An 18,853-nucleotide genomic window follows, 5' to 3' on the forward strand; every position below is an offset into this window, starting at 1 on the left:
AGACTGTGAGCCCCACGTGGGACAACCTGATCACCCTGTATCCTCCCCAGCGCTTAGAACAGTGCTTTGCACATAGTAAGCGCTTAACAAATGCCTATTATTATTATTATTAGCTAGAAAATCCACATGCCCTGGCTCCTCCTGGCGAACTTCAGCCGCCTCGACCCCCTCACTCCTCCACTGCAGCTGAATGGGTTGAGAGGTTTGGGAGGTTCGCTGTGGGCAGGAAACGTGTCTGTGATATTGCTATATTGTGCTCTCCCAAGTGTTTAGTACAGTGCTCTGCACGCAGAAAGCGCTCAATAAATACCACTGATTGATTAGGGGCTCAGCTGGCTCCCGGGTTAGGGTCCCTCCAGGTCCTGAGGCAGGTTCAGGGGCTAAGGGGCCCCAAGGCCCAGCACGGCAGGGACACGCGCTCACCGAGTCTATATTTAACCAGGCCAGTCAGGGACCCGGTGGGGGAGAGTGGGGGGCGGGTGGGGGGAGGAGAGAGTCGAGAGAGGCACAAAGCGTCTCTTGGCTGGCGCTGGGAGCCTGTCTGGGTGGAGCTGACGCAAAGCTGTTCCTGAGGGCCCGGCCTGCCAGATCCTTCAGCCACAGAGGTCACCTTGGCGCGAGGGCCAGCAGAGAAGAAGGCCAGACCAACGGCTTCCCCCTCCTCCAAACCCTCCCGATCAGAGGCACCTGCTCCTTCTCCTTTCCTCCAGTTGGTCCCGGCTTCGTCCCCCCAAACCCCTCTCGGACAACTGGGCGAAGGCCCTGATTCTTCCCTGAGCCACTGGGGTGTCTGGACAAGAGCTGGGGATGAGAGCAGGGTGGAAGTGAGCAGTTGCTGGCTTTCCTTTTTTTATGGCATTTGTTAAATACTTACTATATACCAGGCACTGTATTAATAATAATAATAACGATGGCATTTGTTAAGCGCTTACTATGTGCAAAGCACTGTTCTAAGCACTGAGGAGGACACAAGGTAATCAGATAGTCCCACGTGGGGCTCACAGTCTTCACCCCCATTTTCCAGATGAGGTAACCAAGAAGTTAAGTGACTTGCCCAAAGTCACACAGCTGACAAGTGGCAAAGCCGGGATTTGAATTTATAACCTCTGATTCCCAAGCCCGTGCCCTTTCCATTGAGCCACGCTTCTTCCCTGTATTAAACACTGAGGTAGTCAGCTACAAATTAGTCAGGTTGGACACAGTCCACATAATAAAAATAATAGTAATTATAATATTTAAGTACTTATTATGTGCCAAACACTATACTAAGCACTGTGGTAGACACAATATAATTGGCTCTCACATGGGGGTCACTTTCTAAATTGGAGGGAGCACAGGTATTTAATCCCCATTTTGATGAGGTAACCATGGCACAGAGAAGTTAAGTGACTCGCCCAAAGTCACACAGCTGACAAGTGGCAGAGCCGGGATTTGAATTTATGACCTCTGATTCCCAAGCCCGTGCTCTTTCCATTGAGCCATGCTGCTTCTCTGTATTAAACACTGAGGTAGTCAGCTATAAATTAGTCAGGTTGGACACAGTCCACATAATAAAAATAATAGTAATTATAATATTTGTTAAGTACTTATTATGTGCCAAACACTATACTAAGCACTGTAGTAGACACAATATAATTGGCTCTCACATGGGGGTCACTTTCTAAATTGGAGGGAGCACAGGTATTTAATCCCCATTTTGCAGATGAGATAACTGAGGTACAGAGAAGTGAAGTGACTTGCCCAAGATGACCCAACAGACAAGCGGCAGGGCTGGAATTGGAACCCAGGTCCTTCTGACTCCAAGTCCCGTGCTCCCTCTGCTAGACCACATTGCTTCTCAATCAATCAATCAATCAATCAATTGTATTTATTGAGTGCTTACTATGTGCAGAGCACTGTACTAAGTGCTTGGGAAGTACAAGTTGGCAACATATAGAGACGGTCCCTGCCCAACAGTGGGCTCACAGTCTGGAAGGGGGAGACAGAGAACAAAACCAAACATATTAACAAAATAAAATAAATAGAATAGATATGTACAAGTAAAATAAATAAATAGAGTAATAAATATGTACAAACATATATACACGTGCTGTGGGGAAGGGAAGGAGGTAAGACGGGTGGGATTGAGAGGTGGACGAGAGGGAGAGGAAGGAGGGGGCTCAGTCTGGGAAGGCCACCTGGAGGAGGTGAGCTCTCAGTAGGACCTTGAAGGGACAGTACTAGAAGGGAAGCTTCTCCTATTGAATGCTTACTCCGTGGAGAGCACTGTGCTAAATGCCTAGGAGAGTATAATAGAATTAGTGGACATGATCCCTGCCCTCGAGGAGCTTATAGTCTGGCTGCGGAGACAGAGACCCCTGCTGAGATCCCTGTCCTCCCTCCCCAACGGGACGATGGCCACGCCTGGGTCTCGGGGATCGGCTGCGGGGTGGCGGCTCCCCTTCGGGTCGTGCTTTCTCCAAGGTCAGCCAGAGCTTGGAGAGCTCTTCAGAGGAAAGGGGGGCTTTGGGGGACTGGCCGGGCCTATGTTGTGAACCGGCTCTGGCGGGGGCAGACCCCCCGGAAACCAAGGAGGGTTTGCTGTGGCCAGGGCCTGCGGATCCCTCAGAAAATGGCTCTCTGTCGGCCGCTCCTGAGTCCCAGAGAGGGGAATGCCCAAGGCAGACCCTCTAAATGCCCCATCTTTCAGGGTCCCTAGGCTCCTCGCTCTCTCAACTGTATTGTCCCCTTCCTAGAGTTTCATACAAGTGCTAGGCACAAAGCCAGCACTCAATAAATAAATAATACCACTGATTGATTGGCTGATTGAGTGATTGATTGATTGATAGGCCTCCCAGGGCAGAATATGGGCTCATCCTAACTCCTAGGTCTCTTCTTCCCTCGCCCATTCAGGGGTTCTGCTGGGAGTGAGGCCGTGCCCTGGGACATACCAAATGATAACCTGTTGGAGCGTTTCCTGGATATCAGCCTCCCTTCTGGATAGGATCTGGTCTGGGCTGGCTGCAGTTAACCAGTCAATCATATTTATTGAGCACTTACCATGTGCAGAGCACTGTACTAAGTACTGCACTAAGCATAGTACTAAGCACTATGCCCTGCTAAGAAGCAGCATGACCTAGTGGATAGAGCATAAGCGTGGGAGTCAGAAAGAGCTGCGTTCTATTCCTGACTCTGCCACTTGTCTGCTGTGTGACCTTGGACAAGTCACTTCTCTGTACCTCGGTTACCTTTGTTATGGTATTTGTTAAGCATTCACTATTGTCTGGCACTGTACTAAGCACTGGGGTCGAGACAAGCTAATCAAGTTGGACGCAGTCCCTGTCCCACATGGAGCTCACAGTCTCAGTCCCCATTTTACAGCTGAGGTAACTGAGGCCCAGAGAAGTGAAGTGACTTGCCCAAGGTCACACAGCTGACAAGTGGTTCAGCGTGGCTCAGTGGAAAGAGCCCAGGCTTTGGAGTCAGAGGTCGTGGGTTCGAATCGCGGCTCTGCCACATGTCCGCTGTGTGACCTTGGGCAAGTCACTTCACTTCTCTGAACCTCAGTTACCTCATCTGTAAAATGGGGATTAAGACTGTGAGCCCCACGTGGGACAACTTGATCACCTTGTATTCCCACCCAGAGCTTAAAACAGTGCTTTGCACATAGTAAGCACTTGACAAATGCCATCAAAAAAAAAAAGTGGCTGAGTAGGGATTAGAACCCAGATCCTTCTGACTCCAGGCCTGTTCTCTATCCATTCTGACATGTTGCTCCTCAACTGTAAAATGGGGATTAAGACGGTGAGCCCCATGTGGGACATGGATGGTGTCCAACCTGATTGTCTTTTATCTACCCTAAATGCTTAGTACAGCGCCCGGTAAATGTAATTTTAAAAAATGGAGTTTGTAGTCTCCAGACCTTTGCGGGCACCAGACTCCGTCTCCTTAATTGAAAGTTTCAGGATCAGGACTTCAGGTTCCAAATGATGTTAGCACATTAGGGGTGGACTGAGTTCCGACTGACCTTAACCATTTACCTCTCACCCTTAAACCCAATCCTCACCCCAGCCCCTGTCCCAGCCCCGAGCCCGTGCAATGGACATTGTTGGCTGGGCCTGCCGTTTGGGTGCCGTTGAGACTGGGGGTTATTCTGGTCAGTCTGTGCCCATAGTGCTCTGCCTGGGGTTCATCAGCCCTGCCTCTGGGTCCCCAATCTTGCCCCAGGAGTGCTCCACATGTCATCTCTCAAGTAGGCATCTCCCTACCCCAGTCCCACTGAGGAAAGCCCAGAGAGCAATCCTGAAAGTCATCAGGGGATGGGCTGAGTGGCCTCGGGGTCTCAGAGTTAGCCGGCCCTTGCAGCCTCGGGCAATCAATCAATCAATCAATCGTATTTATTGAGCGTTTACTGTGTGCAGAGCACTGTACTAAGTGCTTGGGAAGTACAAGTTGGCAACATATAAAGACAGTCCCTACCGAACAGTGGGCTCACAGTCTAAAAGAGTGGGATCACAGTCTAAAAGGCATTAAGTACAGTGCCCTTCAAACAATAAGTGCTTAAGATTAAGAAATAATAATAATGTTCATATTTGTTAAGTGCTTACTATAAGCCAAGCACTGTTCTAAGCGTTGGGATAGATACAAGGTTATTAGGTTGTCCCACTTGGGGCTCACGGTCTTGATCCCCATTTTACAGATGAGGGAACAGAGGCACAGAGAAGTGAAGTGACTTGCCCAAAGTCACACAGCTGACAAGTGACGAGAAGCAGCATGGCTCAGTGGAAAGAGCCCGGGCTTTGAGTCAGAGGTCATGGGTTCAAATCCTGGCTCCGCCAATTGTCAGCTGTGTGACTGTGGGCAAGTCACTTCACTTCTCTGGTCCTCAGTTCCCTCATCTGTAAAATGAGGATTAAGTCTGTGAGCCCTCTGTGGGGCAACCTGATCACCTTGTATCCCCCAGCGCTTAGAACAATGCTTTGCACATAGTAAGTGCTTAACAAATACCATTATTATTATTATTATTAAGTGGCAGAGCCGGGATTAGAACCTACGACCTCTGGCTCCCAAGCCCGGGCTCTTTCCACTAAGCCATACAGTTACTATTATGACTGCTCCTGCCCCATCATCCCCTCCCTCTTCCAACTCACTGCTCGCTGTAGGGGCTTGCGTTGTTGGGAGTTGGCTTGCGGTCCGGGCTCTGCATACTTAAGCCCCAGGATGTTGGGTGATGACCCCACCCCTACCTCAGCCTGCTGCTCAGGCCCCCCACAAATAGCCCAAAGGAGGGAGTGAGTCACAGGGGCTGGAAATAGCCCTGTCTCATAGACAGCCCTTCCCGGGGGAGTGCACAAGGGACAGGGACGGATGCAGATCTAATGGCTGCCCATCAGACTGCCCAGACAGGGGGCAGGACGAGATCCCTTTGGAGGATCCCTTTCAGGCTGGGCAGGGCCGGGAGGGTGGGGACGGAGGTGGTCCTTCAGGCCGTGGGGACCCACTGCTGTGGAGGGCGAAAGTGGGATTGCTGGGGAGGGAAGGGCTTGCTGGATAGGAGTTGGAAGATGGGTGGCACCAGGGAGAATCAGGAGGAAGGAAAAGGCCATTCAGTAGGCAAGAGTCAAAGCCTCCTCAGAGAGATCCCTGGGGGGGCAGAGCGGCCCTGTGCTCCTGAGAAGACTCACAGATATTAGGAAGCTGACACTCTCTTTAGGCCCCCTCCCAGAGGTGGTCGCTGCTAAATGCCACCTTGTCTACCTCCCGGCCTGTCCTCCTGGACCATCCTCTGCCATTCCCAGGAGAGGGGATGAGGGGATTGATTGATTCATTCAAGTGAACTGGAGTCTGGGCGAGGGGCCTGTTGCGGTGGCTGGGGTTGGGGGTTTGAGGTAGGGCCCAGGATCCCTCCCCATGACCCAGTCAGCTCTTCCCACCAGACCCCTTCCTCTCTAGTCAATCCCCAAACCAGCAGACGGCAGACGACAGTGGTTACAAATAATTTATCAGGAAGCCACCAGAGAAATCCCATCTATATACAAACGCAACTCCAGCTCCAGGCCCCTGTTCCTCTGGTCCTCCCCAAGCACCCCCTAGGCCAAGGGGCCACTCCCATTTCCTCCGGGTCAGCCTGCAGGCCTCCTGCCCCTCTGGTTGTCCAGCTCCATGGGGCCTCATCCGCCTCCCCAACCACCCAAGCCTGGGGCAGCTCGGGACTGGACTTCTATTCACAGGGTCAAGATTTTGTCCTCGAGGCTCTGGCCTGGCCCAGGGCCGTTTCTGGGCAACCGGCCCCCTCTTTCCTTCCCACGACCCGGCAGCCCCATATCTCCCTTTTTCCATCCCCTCTCTCCCTACACTGGGGACAGATGAGGTCTCGCTCCTCCCCAGGGCCAAGGTCTTAGGGTAGCAAAGCCTTCTCTGACCATTTTCTTCATCTGTCATGCCCCCAAACCCCCATGATGCTGCAGGGAATGGACAAACCAAATGCTCTGGTGACTCGATGACAGCATCTGGGCCACTGGTTTCCTGTGCCCCTCCCCACCTCCCCCCGTCCCACTCCGACGCGGACTTCCTGGCCTGAGGACTCTCTTGCCACGGCTGTGGCTTGCAGTTCCTTGGTTCCCCAAGGATAACAATCAGCTTTAAGGTGTCTCCCCAGGCTGGAACTCAGCCTCAGCTCTGAGACAAGCTGGAGCCACACTGGCAGTAGGACCTGCTCCTGGGGACCTGGGCTGGGAGGAGGGCAAAGGGAAACAGAGTAGGACTCGACCCCCCTGACCCCGGGCCCACCTCCCCGGCCTCCTGGGGTCCCCACCAAGGGCTGCAGGAAGGTGGAGGGGGCCGGGAGTTGAGGACTGGGGAGGAGCCGATGGATCTGGAAGTCACAGTCAGAGGCAGGGAAGACAAAGATGGTGGCTTAGTTGACCCGGAGGAGGCTGTGGGGGTGGGGAGGGAGACACCCTGGGCTGGCCCAGTGAGGGGCTTCTCAGATTTTGATCTCAGTCCGGAAGGTCTGCTGCACGTGCTCTGGATGCGGGTGGCGCCGGGCCCGGACGGTGAGGGTCCCGTCCTCCCCCAGGGCCGAGGTCACTGATGTAGGGTCCACATCTTCAGGAAGCTGGCACTTATGGGTGAAAGTGTTCATGACCGTCCCGTCCGTGGCCAGCTGGGTCAGAGGGAGATGGAGGAGAGGGTCAGATCAGCCTCTGCCACCTCCCTGTCCCCGGGCTCCGGCTGCCCTCCTTCCTGCCCCCAATGGGTCCTATGGGGGGTTCAGCAGGGGCCAGAGAGAGGGCAGGGACCCCCAGGGATCCGTGCCCACACTGTCCCCCCCCTTTCTTGGGGGCCTGGCCTGCTGCCTAAACTATCCCGCCTTTGTGATCCAATCCCAGGCAGGATTAAGAGCCCCTCCCCCAACCAAGCCCCTCTCCATATCGCCCCCCACAGCCCCTCTGGCTCCCCCATTAACTGCTTCCCCCCCCACATTGGGAAGCCTGGATGGAAAAAGGAGGGGAGAGGGGTGCAGAAGCTCATTTCTGGACGATCGCCACCCACCCATCTCTCCTCTCCAGAGCCAGAGAGGTGGGCAGGGGAGATTCAGACAGTCTCCAGAGCTGGGCCGCCCCTCCCTGTGGCCATGGGCCAGGACATAGTGTTCCAGAGGTGGAAGCACAGTGTATGAGTCATGCTCTCCCTCCTGTCTGCCCATCCGCCGGCCATTAGGCAGCAGGGCTGGCCCTTCAGCCTGGAGCCCTCTGAAGGGACTACCCCCACCTGAGGAGCCCCTTCCACCTCCCCACCCCGGCCCACCCTCCATTCCGCCCAGCCTGGAGGATGGAGCCCAGGATCCTAGAGCCACAGAGCACGTCTCTCAGCCTAGAGACTCTCACCCCAAGAGCCTTTCTTCCACCCCAGGCCCACCGGGCAGCAAAACAGAGCTCTCCTGACTGCACACAACACTCAGAGGACCTTGGGAGCTGCACCCTGAAACAGGGGCACAGACCCAAGAAGCCCTGTGATGTTCAGAAGGCCGGTGGTGGCAGGTACAGGGGGTGGGGATTAGGGGATACCTGTGGCCCCGGGGTGCATCTGTAGCCATACCACCCTGAACACACTTGATCTCATCTGGTCTTGGAAGCTAAGCAGGGTCAGGCCTGATTTGTATTTGGAAGGGAGACTGCCAGGGAATACCGGTCGCTGTAAGCTTCCTCTAGCTCTGTGACTTTGGGCAAGTCACTTCACTTCTCTGTGCCTCAGTTACCTCATCTGTAAAATGGGGATTAAGCATCTGGAAAGCGGGGATTAAGACTGTGAGCCCTCTGTGAGGCAACCTGATGACCTTGTTTGTATCTCCCCGAGTGCTTAGAACAGTGCTTGGCACGTAGTAAGCGCTTAATGAATACCATCATTGTAAATACAAATGAATGAAGACTGTGAGCCCACTGTTGGGTACGGACCGTCTCTATATGTTGTCAACTTGTACTTCCCAAGCGCTTAGTACAGTGCTCTGCACACAGTAAGCGCTCAAAAAATACGATTGAATGAATGAATGACTGTGAGCCCCCCGTGGGACAACTTGATCACCTTGTAGCCTCCCCAGCGCTTAGAACAGTGCTTTGCACATAGCAAGCACTTAATAAATGCCATTATTATTATTATTATTAAACTCATCTTTTAGGCTGTCAGCTCATCCTCTAGACTGCTCATTGTGGGCAGGGAACGTGTCTACCAACTCTCTCATATTAATAATAATAATAATAATGACATTTATTAAGCACTTACTATGTGCAAAGCAGTGTTCAAAGCGCTGGGGAAGTTACAAGGTGATCAGTTTGTCCCACGGGGAGCTCACAGTCTTAATCCCCATTTTACAGATGAGGTAACTGAGGCACAGAGAAGTTAAGTGACTTGCCCAAAGTCACACAGCTGACAATTTGCGGAACTGGGATTTGAACCCATGACCTCTGACTCCAAAGCCCGTGCTCTTTCCACTGAGCCATGCTGCTTCTTCTTATTTTGTATTCTCTCAAGTGTTTCATGCAGTGCTTTGCACGCACCACTGATGGATGCATTGATGAGGGGAGCCCAGCTGGGCTGGAACCCCGGGAACCTGACTGGAGGCTGGGTTTGGCTTTGGGATGTCAGACTGGAGGCTCTCCCCCTTCTCCCGACGCCCCTGGGTTAGGGGTTTCCCTGGTCCTCTTCCCGGCTAGGGAGGCTCCCAAGATCTTACTCCAGACCAGAGGTCCGAGGAATAACCCCGGGACCGCTGCCACCTCCCCGCTCCTGCTGCTGTACCCCTACTTTCCCCCAGTCCTGGGTTTTACCCAGCAAAATTTAAAGCTGTAGGGAGGTGAGGCACCCGGCAGGACTGAGATGCAGCCTCAAGCCCTATAATTGGAATAGTAATAATAATAACATATTATTATATTGTTACCTGTTAAGCATTTACTCTCTACCAAACAATGTTCTAAGCGCTAGGGTAGATACAAGATAATCAGGTTGGACATAGTCTCTGTCCCACTCAGGGTTTCTAGTTTAAGTAGGAGGGAGAACAGGTATTGAATTCCCATTTTCCAGAGGAGAAAACTGAGGCCCAGAGAAGTGAAGTGAGTTGCCCCAGGTCACACAGCAGACAAGAGCAGAGTCGGGACTAGGACCCAGGTCCTCTGGCTCTCGGGTCCGTGTTCTTTCCATTAGGCCACACTGCTGTCACAGGGTACTGGTCATCAGTTTGTGGAGGTCAGGGGGTATGCCCTCACACCCCTTGGAATCACTGGGGAGACATCAGAGGGAGCCGCTTCCCAACTCCTCTGCTGCCAGGATGCTTTGGGGGATGGGAAAAGCAGAAAAAGGAGGAGGAGGGATTAACACTGGGGTGACCTAGAGGCTACCCCCTTCCTGGGGTGTGAAGATCGAAGAGGCATCTAAGGGGCCCGCATCCAGGAGTCCGTCTTTACAGGGACAGGGCAAGTGGACCAATCTAAGGTAAGATAGAGGCAGAACCCACCATATTGTCAGGAGGGAGGAGAAGTGGGAAAATGAGAAGCATTGTGACAGTGGAAAGTGCACAGGCCTGGGAGTTAGAGGACCTGGGTTCTAATCCCAGCTCTGCTACTTGCCTGCTCTGTGACTTTGGGCAAATCACTTCACTTCTCTGGGCCTCAGTTCCCTCTTCTGTAAAATGGGCATTAAATGCCCGTTCTCCCTCCTACTTCAACTGGGAGTCCCACATGGGACAGGGACTCTATCTGTCCTTATTATCCTGTATCTACCTCAGTGCTTAATATAGTACTACATGTATAGTCAACACTAAACAAATACCATAAAAAAACAAAACAAAACAAAAAAACAACTCCCTCTACACTCTGGTCCAGTTGTGTCTCCCATTCCCTTCCTCCTCTCTCTTCATCTTCCTCCCTCAGGCTTGCCTCCCCTCCTCTCCCTCCCTTCTGCTTCTTCTCTCTTTCTCTCACTTCCCCTGCTTCTCTTTTCCTCTCTGTCCCATCTTCTTCATCCTAGGAAGGAGGAGTCTCCAGAAAGGGGAGAAGGGAAGTCAGTACAGGAAATCACACTAGGAATTTAACAACAATAATAATGATAATGATAACGACGGTATTTGTTAAGCACTTACTATGTATCAAGCACTGTTCTAAGTGCTGGGGTAGAGACGTGCTAATCAGGCTGGACACAGTCCCTGTCCCACATGGGGCTTACCGTCTTAATCCCCATTTTACGGATGAGGTAACTGAGGCCCAGATAAGTGAAGCGACTTGCCCACAGTCACACAGTAGACAAGTGGTGGAGCCTGGATTAGAACCCAAGTCCTTTCGATTCCCAGACCCACGGTCTATGTATTAGACCACACTGGTTGGAATGATGAGGAGGGCAAGTCAAGTGAGGGTGGCAAGAGAGGTGAGTTTATAATGACTCAGGCTTGGGAAGGGAGGGAGGGTCACGGGGGCAGAGGTCGGGGGGGGGGTGTCGTAGGTGCAAGGGACCCCCTAGGCCTTGGGGGCAGCAGAGCTGGAGGGTCCTGGGGAAAGCAGCCGGAGAGCACTCACCTTCTCAGCTCGCACCTCGATCTGGTTGTTGGAGGTGGTGACGATGATGTCCTCGGGGGAGAAGTCACTCACGTCAACTGCAAACTGGTAGGTGTCCCCCAGGGCCTTGATGTTGCCAGTGTTCCCAGTTCGGGCTATGGGGGAGGGGGCAGAGTGAGGAGGGCGTGGGGTCCTGGGACTCATGCCCCCTTCCCAGGACAGGGCCCCTGGCATCCACCTCTCCCTGTCCCGCAGCCCCTGGCCTCCCTGGCTCCCTTGGCCCTGCCTGGGCCCCCCTTTGCCCCATATCATCCCCTGGTTCCCTTGGCCCCCCTGCTCTGGCTCAACCACTGGCTCTCTCCCCTGCCCGGTTGGCCCATGGCTGCTCTGCCCACTCAGTTTTCCCACACCTCGCTCCCTGCCTCCACCCTGGCTCGTAGGGTTTGCAAGGCTCTGTGCTTTCTCGTCCATCTGTGGGAGAGACCAGCTGCCCCTCCAAGCTTCCTCCTCCTCCTCCTCCTCCTCCTCCTCCTCCTCCACCTGAGCCCCAAACACCCTCAGGCCTGGGGCCAGCCAAGATGCTCAGGACTGCCCGCTTCCCATCCTTTGCCCTCAGCCAACTTGGTCCTCCACAAGAGCCCAGCAGCCAGACAAAGCCAGCCCTCTCCCTGTGTGCAGCTGGCGCGCCTGCTCACCCCACCCTGGGGGCCTCCGCTGGCTGAATCCAGCTCTGTAGTCCAGAGACACCCTCCAACCTCTTGTCCCTCTCGCCTTTTGCATCCTGTTCCTACCCCTAACTCCTGCCCCTCGCCTCCTGCCTCTCCCTCCTCCTGCCCCTCGAGTCTTCTGCCCCTTTGACTTTCTGCCCCTCCATCTCCTGCCTCTCCTAATAATGATGATAATAATGGTATTTGTTAAACGCTTACTATGTGCCAGGCACTGTACTAAGCGCTGGGGTGGATACAAGCAAATCAGGTTGGATACAGTCCCTTGTCCCACATGGGGCTCACAGTCTCAATCCCCGTTTTACAGATGAGGGGGCTTGACACCCGTCTACTTGTTTTGTTTTGTTGTCTGTCTCCCCCTTCTAGACTGTGAGCCCACTGTTGGGTAGGGACTGTCTCTGTATGTTGCCAACTTGTACTTCCCAAGTGCTTAGCACAGTGCTCGGCACACAGTAAGCGCTCAATAAATATGATTGAATGAATGAATGAAGCGACTTACCCAAGGTCACCCCTGCCCCTCCCATCTCCTGTCTCTCCTACCTTCTGCCCCTCCGGCCTTCCTGTCCCTCCAGCTTTCTACCCCTCCCGCCTCCTGCATCTCCCACCTCCAGCCTTTCCCGCTTCCCGCCCCTCCCAACTTGTGCCCTTCCAGCCTCCTGCTTGGGTGGCAGAGCTGGGTCCCTCGTCACCCCCCACTTGCCTGGGAAGCCCAGGGGCTCAGTCCGGGGCCTCATGAAATTGCCGAAATCCTCAGAGAACATGCTCAGGGCCTTCTCCATTGGCAGGTTATGAGCGGGTCTGCAGGAAGCTGAGGCAGCGGAGGTCAAGAAGGAGCTCTGGTAGAAACTGAGCTCTGTTCTGAAGGAAGATGAGGAGGTGGAGGAGGAGGAGGAGGAGGAAGAGAAAGAGGAGGAAGAGGAGAAGGAGGAAGAGGAGGAAAAGGAACAGGAAAAGGAGGAGGAGAAGGAGGAGGAGGAGGAGGAGGAGGAGGAAGAGGAGGAAGAAGAAGATCTCAGGCTGGTCCACGAGCACTGAGGGCTGCTAGGGGCTGGTTGAGGGTGGGCCGGGAGAGCGAGGCTGGCTGGGGCCTGTCCAGATGGCGGGCGGGCCGGCAGACCAGGGGACGGGCGGGCGGGCAGGCAAGGAGCAGAGGGAGGCGCTGGGCCCCCCGGCTTTGGCTGCTTTATAAAGCTCCCGCCTGCCCTGGGCAGTTGGCCAACCCTCTTGTAAACCAGGCTAAATTTAGGCCCCCTCCCTTGGGTACTAGGTGGGGGAGAGATGCAAGGGATGGGCAGACAGGGGGGAGGGAAAGAGGGAGGGAGGGTGGGAGGGAGGGAGGTGGAAAGTTTTCCCTCTGAGATGTTGCTCCTGACACTCCAAACAAACGCTGGAAGAACAAGCCCAATGCTGCCAGCCACATTCCATTGGAACTGAACTGATAAAACCCGGGGGAAGGCTGGGGGAGGAGGGGGAGGGGAAAGGTGGATGGGAGATGGGGCGGGGGAGAGAGAGGACTAAGGAAGGGGGGATGGGGAGAGAGGCATGGAGAGAGAGGATGGGGAAGAGGGGCGGGGGAGATGGGACTGGGGGAGAGGGGATTAGGGTTTCAGGGGGGACGGAGCAAGAGGTACACGGGGTGGGGTTGAAGGGAAAGAGTGTGATTGGGGGCAGGGGAAATGGGGTGGGGTACCCAGGGGTGGGGATGGAGGGGAGAAGAGGGTTGGGGGGGCAGGGTCAGTGGGTATGGGAGGCCCCCACTGTGGAGAGGAGCCTCTCTAAGGTGCCCCAGGGTAGCTGGGGGGCAGGAGAGAGGGCTTCCTGACTCCATGGCAGCAAGCTCTGGAGGGCAGAAGCGGAAAGATTATGTCTGCAGGCTTGCCCTTCCCACTTCCCATCCTGGCCACCTTCCAAATGGTGAGCTGGCCCAACACTTGATGGGGCAGGAGGACATCTCTTATGGTCCCGACGGCCCCTCCTTCCCCTGTCTGGGCTGACCTTGACCCCGGGAGTGAAGAGTCAAGGTCACTGGCCACCCTCTCTGGCCCTGCTTAGCACTCCTATTGTGCACACAGGAATCTCCCCTGGTGGGCTTCTGCCTCACCCCAGCAGGTATCTAATTCTGAGCCTTCTCGGGCCTGGGGGGGGGTCCCAGCCCCCTCCCTCCTCTCACAGCCCCTTCCTCTGCTCCACTTCCCTCCCTCCACCCCACCCCTCCTTCCACTCCCACTCCATCCCTCTGTTCCCACTCTCTGCCTCCTCTCCCACCCCCTCATCCTGGCTCCGCCACTTGTCAGCTGTGTGACCTTGGGCAATCCACTTAACTTCTCTGTGCCTCAGTTACCTCATCTGTAAAATGGGTATTACGACTGTGAGCCCCAAGTGGGACAACCTGATCACCTTGTAGGCGCCCCCCCAGCACTTAGAACAGAGAAGCAGCGTGGCTCAGTGGAAAAGAGCACGGGCTCTGGAGTCAGAGGTCATGGGTTCAAACCCCGGCTCCGCCAATTGTCAGCTGTGTGACTTTGGGCAAGTCACTTCACTTCTCTGTGCTTCAGTTACCTCATCTGTAAAATGGGGATTAAGACTTTGAGCCCCACGTGGGACAACCTGATCACCTTGTAACCTCGTCAGCCCTTAGATCAGTGCTTTGCACATAGTAAGCGCTTAATAAATGCCATTATTATTATTATTTGCACATAAATACCATCATTATTATTCATTCATTCAATCGTATTTATTGAGCACTTACTGTGTGCAGAGCACTGTACTAAGCACTTGGGAAGTCCAAGTTGGCAACATATAGAGACGGTCCCTACCCAACAGCGGGCTCACAGTCTAGAAGGGGGAGACGGACAACAAAACAAAACATATTAACAAAATAAAATAAATAGAATAGCCAATATGTACAAGTAAAATAAATAGAGTAATAAATACTTACAAACATATATACAGGTGCTACCCCCTCCTTCCACTCCCTCCCTCTGCTCCTACCCCTCCTCCACCTTCCCCAGAGCCAGGGTGAGGCCTTTCCGATGCCCAACCTGGGTCTCCCGCAGTTGCTAGTCCCCTCACCCGGCTCTCCCCGCAGCCAACTAGGGAGCCAGCCCTGCTTGTTGCCAGCCCCCTCACCTTGCTCTTCCCACAGCCAACCAGGGAGCCAGTCCTGCTTGGTGACAGCCCCATCTCTCAGCTGGGCTGCGGCAAAGGGGACAGAATGTGCCTCCGACTTGGGGCCAGCCCTGCCAGGATGACAGGAGAATTCCTCCCCCTTCTTTCCCCTCTCCCCATCAGTCTCTCCTCCCTCCCTCCCTCTCCTCTCCTCCCTCCCTCCCTCCCTCTCTCTCTCCCTCCATCTCCTATCTCATTTTATAGCTGCGGGCAGGGAAGATGGTCCTCCAGTACAGGAAGGGTTTGATGAGAAAACACCCGTCACCTGGTCTCCCTGATCCATTGATAGATGCATTGGCTAGAGTGGAAACTCTTCAGGAGCAAGCAATGTATCTCTTATTACCCTTATTTTTATTATGGCATTTGTTAAGAGCTTACTATGTGCCAGGCACTGTACTAAGCGCTGGGATGGATACAAGCAAATCAGGTTGGACACAGTCTCTGTCCCTCATGGGGCTCACAGTCTCTTCTTCCTCTGTAAACTTCCCAAGCACTCGGTATCATGCATCTCCCCCACGATGGATGTTCAGCAAATACCCCGTTACTAACCAACCACCACCTGAGAGAATTGGGGTCATGGGGACGAGAAAGAGGGTGCCAAAGGGAAAGGGGTTCGTAATTGGCCAAGCCTCTTTCTACTAATCTCTCTCTCTCTTTTTAATGGTATTTGTTAATCGCCTACTATCATCAGCGATGTTTATTGAGTGCTTACTATCCATCAATCAATCATGTTTATTGAGCGCTTACCGTGTACAGAGCTCTATACTAAGCACATGGGAAAGTACAGTATGACAGTATAATGGACACATTCCCTCCCTTCATTGAGTTTACAGTCTATGTGCAGAGCACTACACTAAGCACTTGGGAGAGTACAACAGAACTGGCAGACACATTCCCTACTCACAGTGAGTTCACACTCTAGAGAGGGAAACAGACATTAACATAACTAAATACTATGTGCCAGGTGCTGAACTAAGTCCTGGTGGAAGACACAAGATCATCAGGTTAGACACAGTCCCTGTCCCACATGGGACTCACTGCCTTAATCTCCATTTTGCTGATGAGGTAGCTGAGGCCCAGAGAAGTTACGTGACCGGCCCAAAGTCACACAGCAGACAAGCGGTAGGGCCGGGATTAAAACCTAGGCCTCTAACTCCTAGGCCTGTGTCCTTTTCACTGGGCCATGACGTGTCTCCTTTTTGAGAGATCTTTGAATATAGCCACTTCTTCTCCTTGGGGCCAGGGGATTGAACCAGATAATCGGTTGAGGACCTCTCCAGCCCAGGGGTTCCAGGAGGCCTCACTGTGGAAAGTGGCCTGCTATCTCCCCCCTGCAAAGCCTTATTGAAGGCACATTTCCTTCAAGAGGCCTTCCCAGATTAAAGCCCCCCTTTTCCTCATCTCCCATTCTCTTTTGCGTCCCCCGACTTGCTCCCTTTGCTCTCCCCCTCCCCTCAGCCCCACAGCACTTAGGTATATACCTGTATTTTCATTTATTTGTATTGATGTCGGTCTCCCCCTGTCTAGACTGTGAGCTCACTGTGGGCAGGGAATGTCACTGTTTATTGTCGTACTGTACTTTCCCAAGTGCTTAGTACAGTGCCCTGCACACAGTAAGCACTTAAGAAATACAACTGAATTGAATTGGAGAACGGGGCCCGTGGGGCTGGGGGATATTGCTGGCTGGAGGTTGGGGCCCAGTAGCAGGTATGAGGGGGTAGAGAGTGGGGTCAGCATGCAACCTAAGGGCAGAGCCTGGGCATGTCCAGCTCAGCCATGCAGGGGTCTTGAGAGAGGACAGTCCTTGACAATGATAATAATGATGGCACTTATTAAGCACTTACTATGTGCAAAGCACTGTTCTAAGCGCTGGACAGGGGACATGTCACAGAACCCCACTCAAATCCCCAGACCCCTCTGTCAACACCCAGCCCAGGATCTCTGGTCTTGCCTGCTGTAGGAATGTAGGGAGAGGGGGAGGGCAACATCATCAGGGGAGAGGAAGATGGGAGAAGGGAGAGGAGAAGAGAGGAGGATGGGAGATGGGAAGAAGGGGAGCAAGGGAGCAGGGGAGCAAGGGAGCAGGGGAGCAAGGGAGTAGGGGAGCAAAGGAGTAGGGGAGGGATCCATCTCTGCTCGTCGCAGTCGCTGAGCAGGCAAGCTAAAATGGGGCTGCTGAGGTTGATCTTTGAAAACTGAGTAGGGGACTGGGTGGCTGTTAGGAAGGGAGTTGGGACTCCAGGCACTGGGTTCCTCCAAATCCCCGACCCCCTCTTTTCCTCCCCAACTCCATTCCTTGCTCCGGCCAAGAAGGCTGCCCGATCCTGAGTCAAAGTAATAATAATAATAATGATGGTATTTGTTAAGTGCTTACTATGTGCAAAGCACTGTCCTAAGTGCTGGGGGGATCCAAGGTGATCAGGTTGTCCCACGTGGGGCTCACAGTCTTCGTCCCCATTTCACAGATGAGGGAACTGAGATGCAGAGAAGTTAAGTGACTTGTCCAAAGTCACACAGCTGACAATTGGCGGAGCCGGGATTTGAGCCCATGACCTCTGACTCCAAAGCCCGGGCTCTTTCCACTGAGCCATGCTGCTTCTCTAAGTAGCCACTGGGAGGAAAAGGGAGAAGCTGGGGAAAGGCAGGAGTAAGGGAGGATCTGGAGATGGGCAAGGGGGATGGAAAGAGCTGGGGAAAAGCAGGAGTGAGAGGAGGAGCTGGGGAAAAGTAGGGGTAAGGGGAGAAACTGCAGCAGGCCAGGGTGAGGAGAGGAGTTGGTCAGGAGGTGGGGAGGAGGGGAGGGGGGAGGGATGCCAGCAGGGAAACAGGAGCAGGGAGGCTAAATGCAGACCCGCCGTCATGGTGGCGAGGCCCTGAGTCACTGTTCCTGCCTGGTTGCTCACATTACCCGGACTGGACCCTCTTCCCCTCCCCTTCCCTGCAAGACCTCCCCCTTCCCCAGCTCCCAGCACCATTTCCTCACCCTCTCAGGCTCCCCAACCACCTAGTAGCCTCTCACACACACAGGGTCCCAAGTGACCATCAGCTCACCCCAGTGCTGCCCCAAGCTGGCCTACCCTCAGTGAGCCCAGACAGGTGGCCCAGTCAGCCCCATGCCTGAAAAATCATCCTAGAACCCTAGAATGGAAGGGCGCTCAAGAGGTCATCTAGTCCAGCCTTCTGCCTCCGGACAGGTGACCCATCATCACCCCACTGCAAATGTTCTAGTAGTATATCCCTGGAGTTTTCTTGGTAAAAATATGGAAGTGGTTTACCATCGCCTCCTTCCATGCAGTCACCTTGAGTCTCTGCCCTTGGCTCTCTCCCATGCTGCTGCTGCCCAGCACAGGTGAGTTTTGACTTTTAGCAGATTGCCTTCCACTGACTAGCCACTGCCCAAGTGAGGAATGGAATGAGCATGCCTCTGCTTGACTCTTCCCCCTCTCCCCACAGCACTTGTATATATCTGTACAGATTTATTACTCTATTTATTTTACTTGTACATATTTACTATTCTATTTATTTTGTGAATGATGTGCATAGAGCTGTAACTCTATTTGTTCTGTTGATTTTCACACCCGTCTGCATGTTTTGTTTTGGTGTCTGTCTCCCCCTTGTAGACTGTGAGTGCGTTGTTGGATAGGGGCTGTCTCTATATGTTGCAGACTTGTACTTCCCAAGCGCTTAGTACATTGCTTTGCATACATTAAGCGCTCAATAAATACGACTGAATGAATGAATGAATGAATGAATTAATGAATGAATAGTCAAGACTGGTAGAGTACCAGAAACTCTCCAGGTGCCATCCTGAGAGGGGCCAGACAAAATAGGGAAGATGAAACAATGCCAATTCAAAAACAAAGTCCTTGGAGAGTTGCTGTTAAGGGAACCTTCAGAGGGCCTCAGGGTGGCCCTGAGTCCTGGCACATCCCCAACCGG

General features: G+C 53.6%; 1 protein-coding gene across 1 annotated transcript; it reads right to left on the minus strand.

Annotated features, from left to right (window-relative positions):
* Positions 1–5,959: 5,959 nt before the first annotated feature.
* On the minus strand, positions 5,960–12,675 carry HSPB7 (heat shock protein family B (small) member 7; the record flags this gene model as incomplete). Its single annotated transcript, XM_038746515.1, has 3 exons — positions 5,960–7,144; positions 11,043–11,176; positions 12,447–12,675. Coding segments are annotated over 3 exons (543 nt in total), but the record flags the coding sequence as incomplete, so codon positions are not given.
* Positions 12,676–18,853: the final 6,178 nt, after the last annotated feature.

This window comes from Tachyglossus aculeatus, chromosome 5 (assembly GCF_015852505.1).
Source record: "Tachyglossus aculeatus isolate mTacAcu1 chromosome 5, mTacAcu1.pri, whole genome shotgun sequence".
NCBI classification, from domain to species: Eukaryota; Metazoa; Chordata; class Mammalia; order Monotremata; family Tachyglossidae; genus Tachyglossus; species Tachyglossus aculeatus.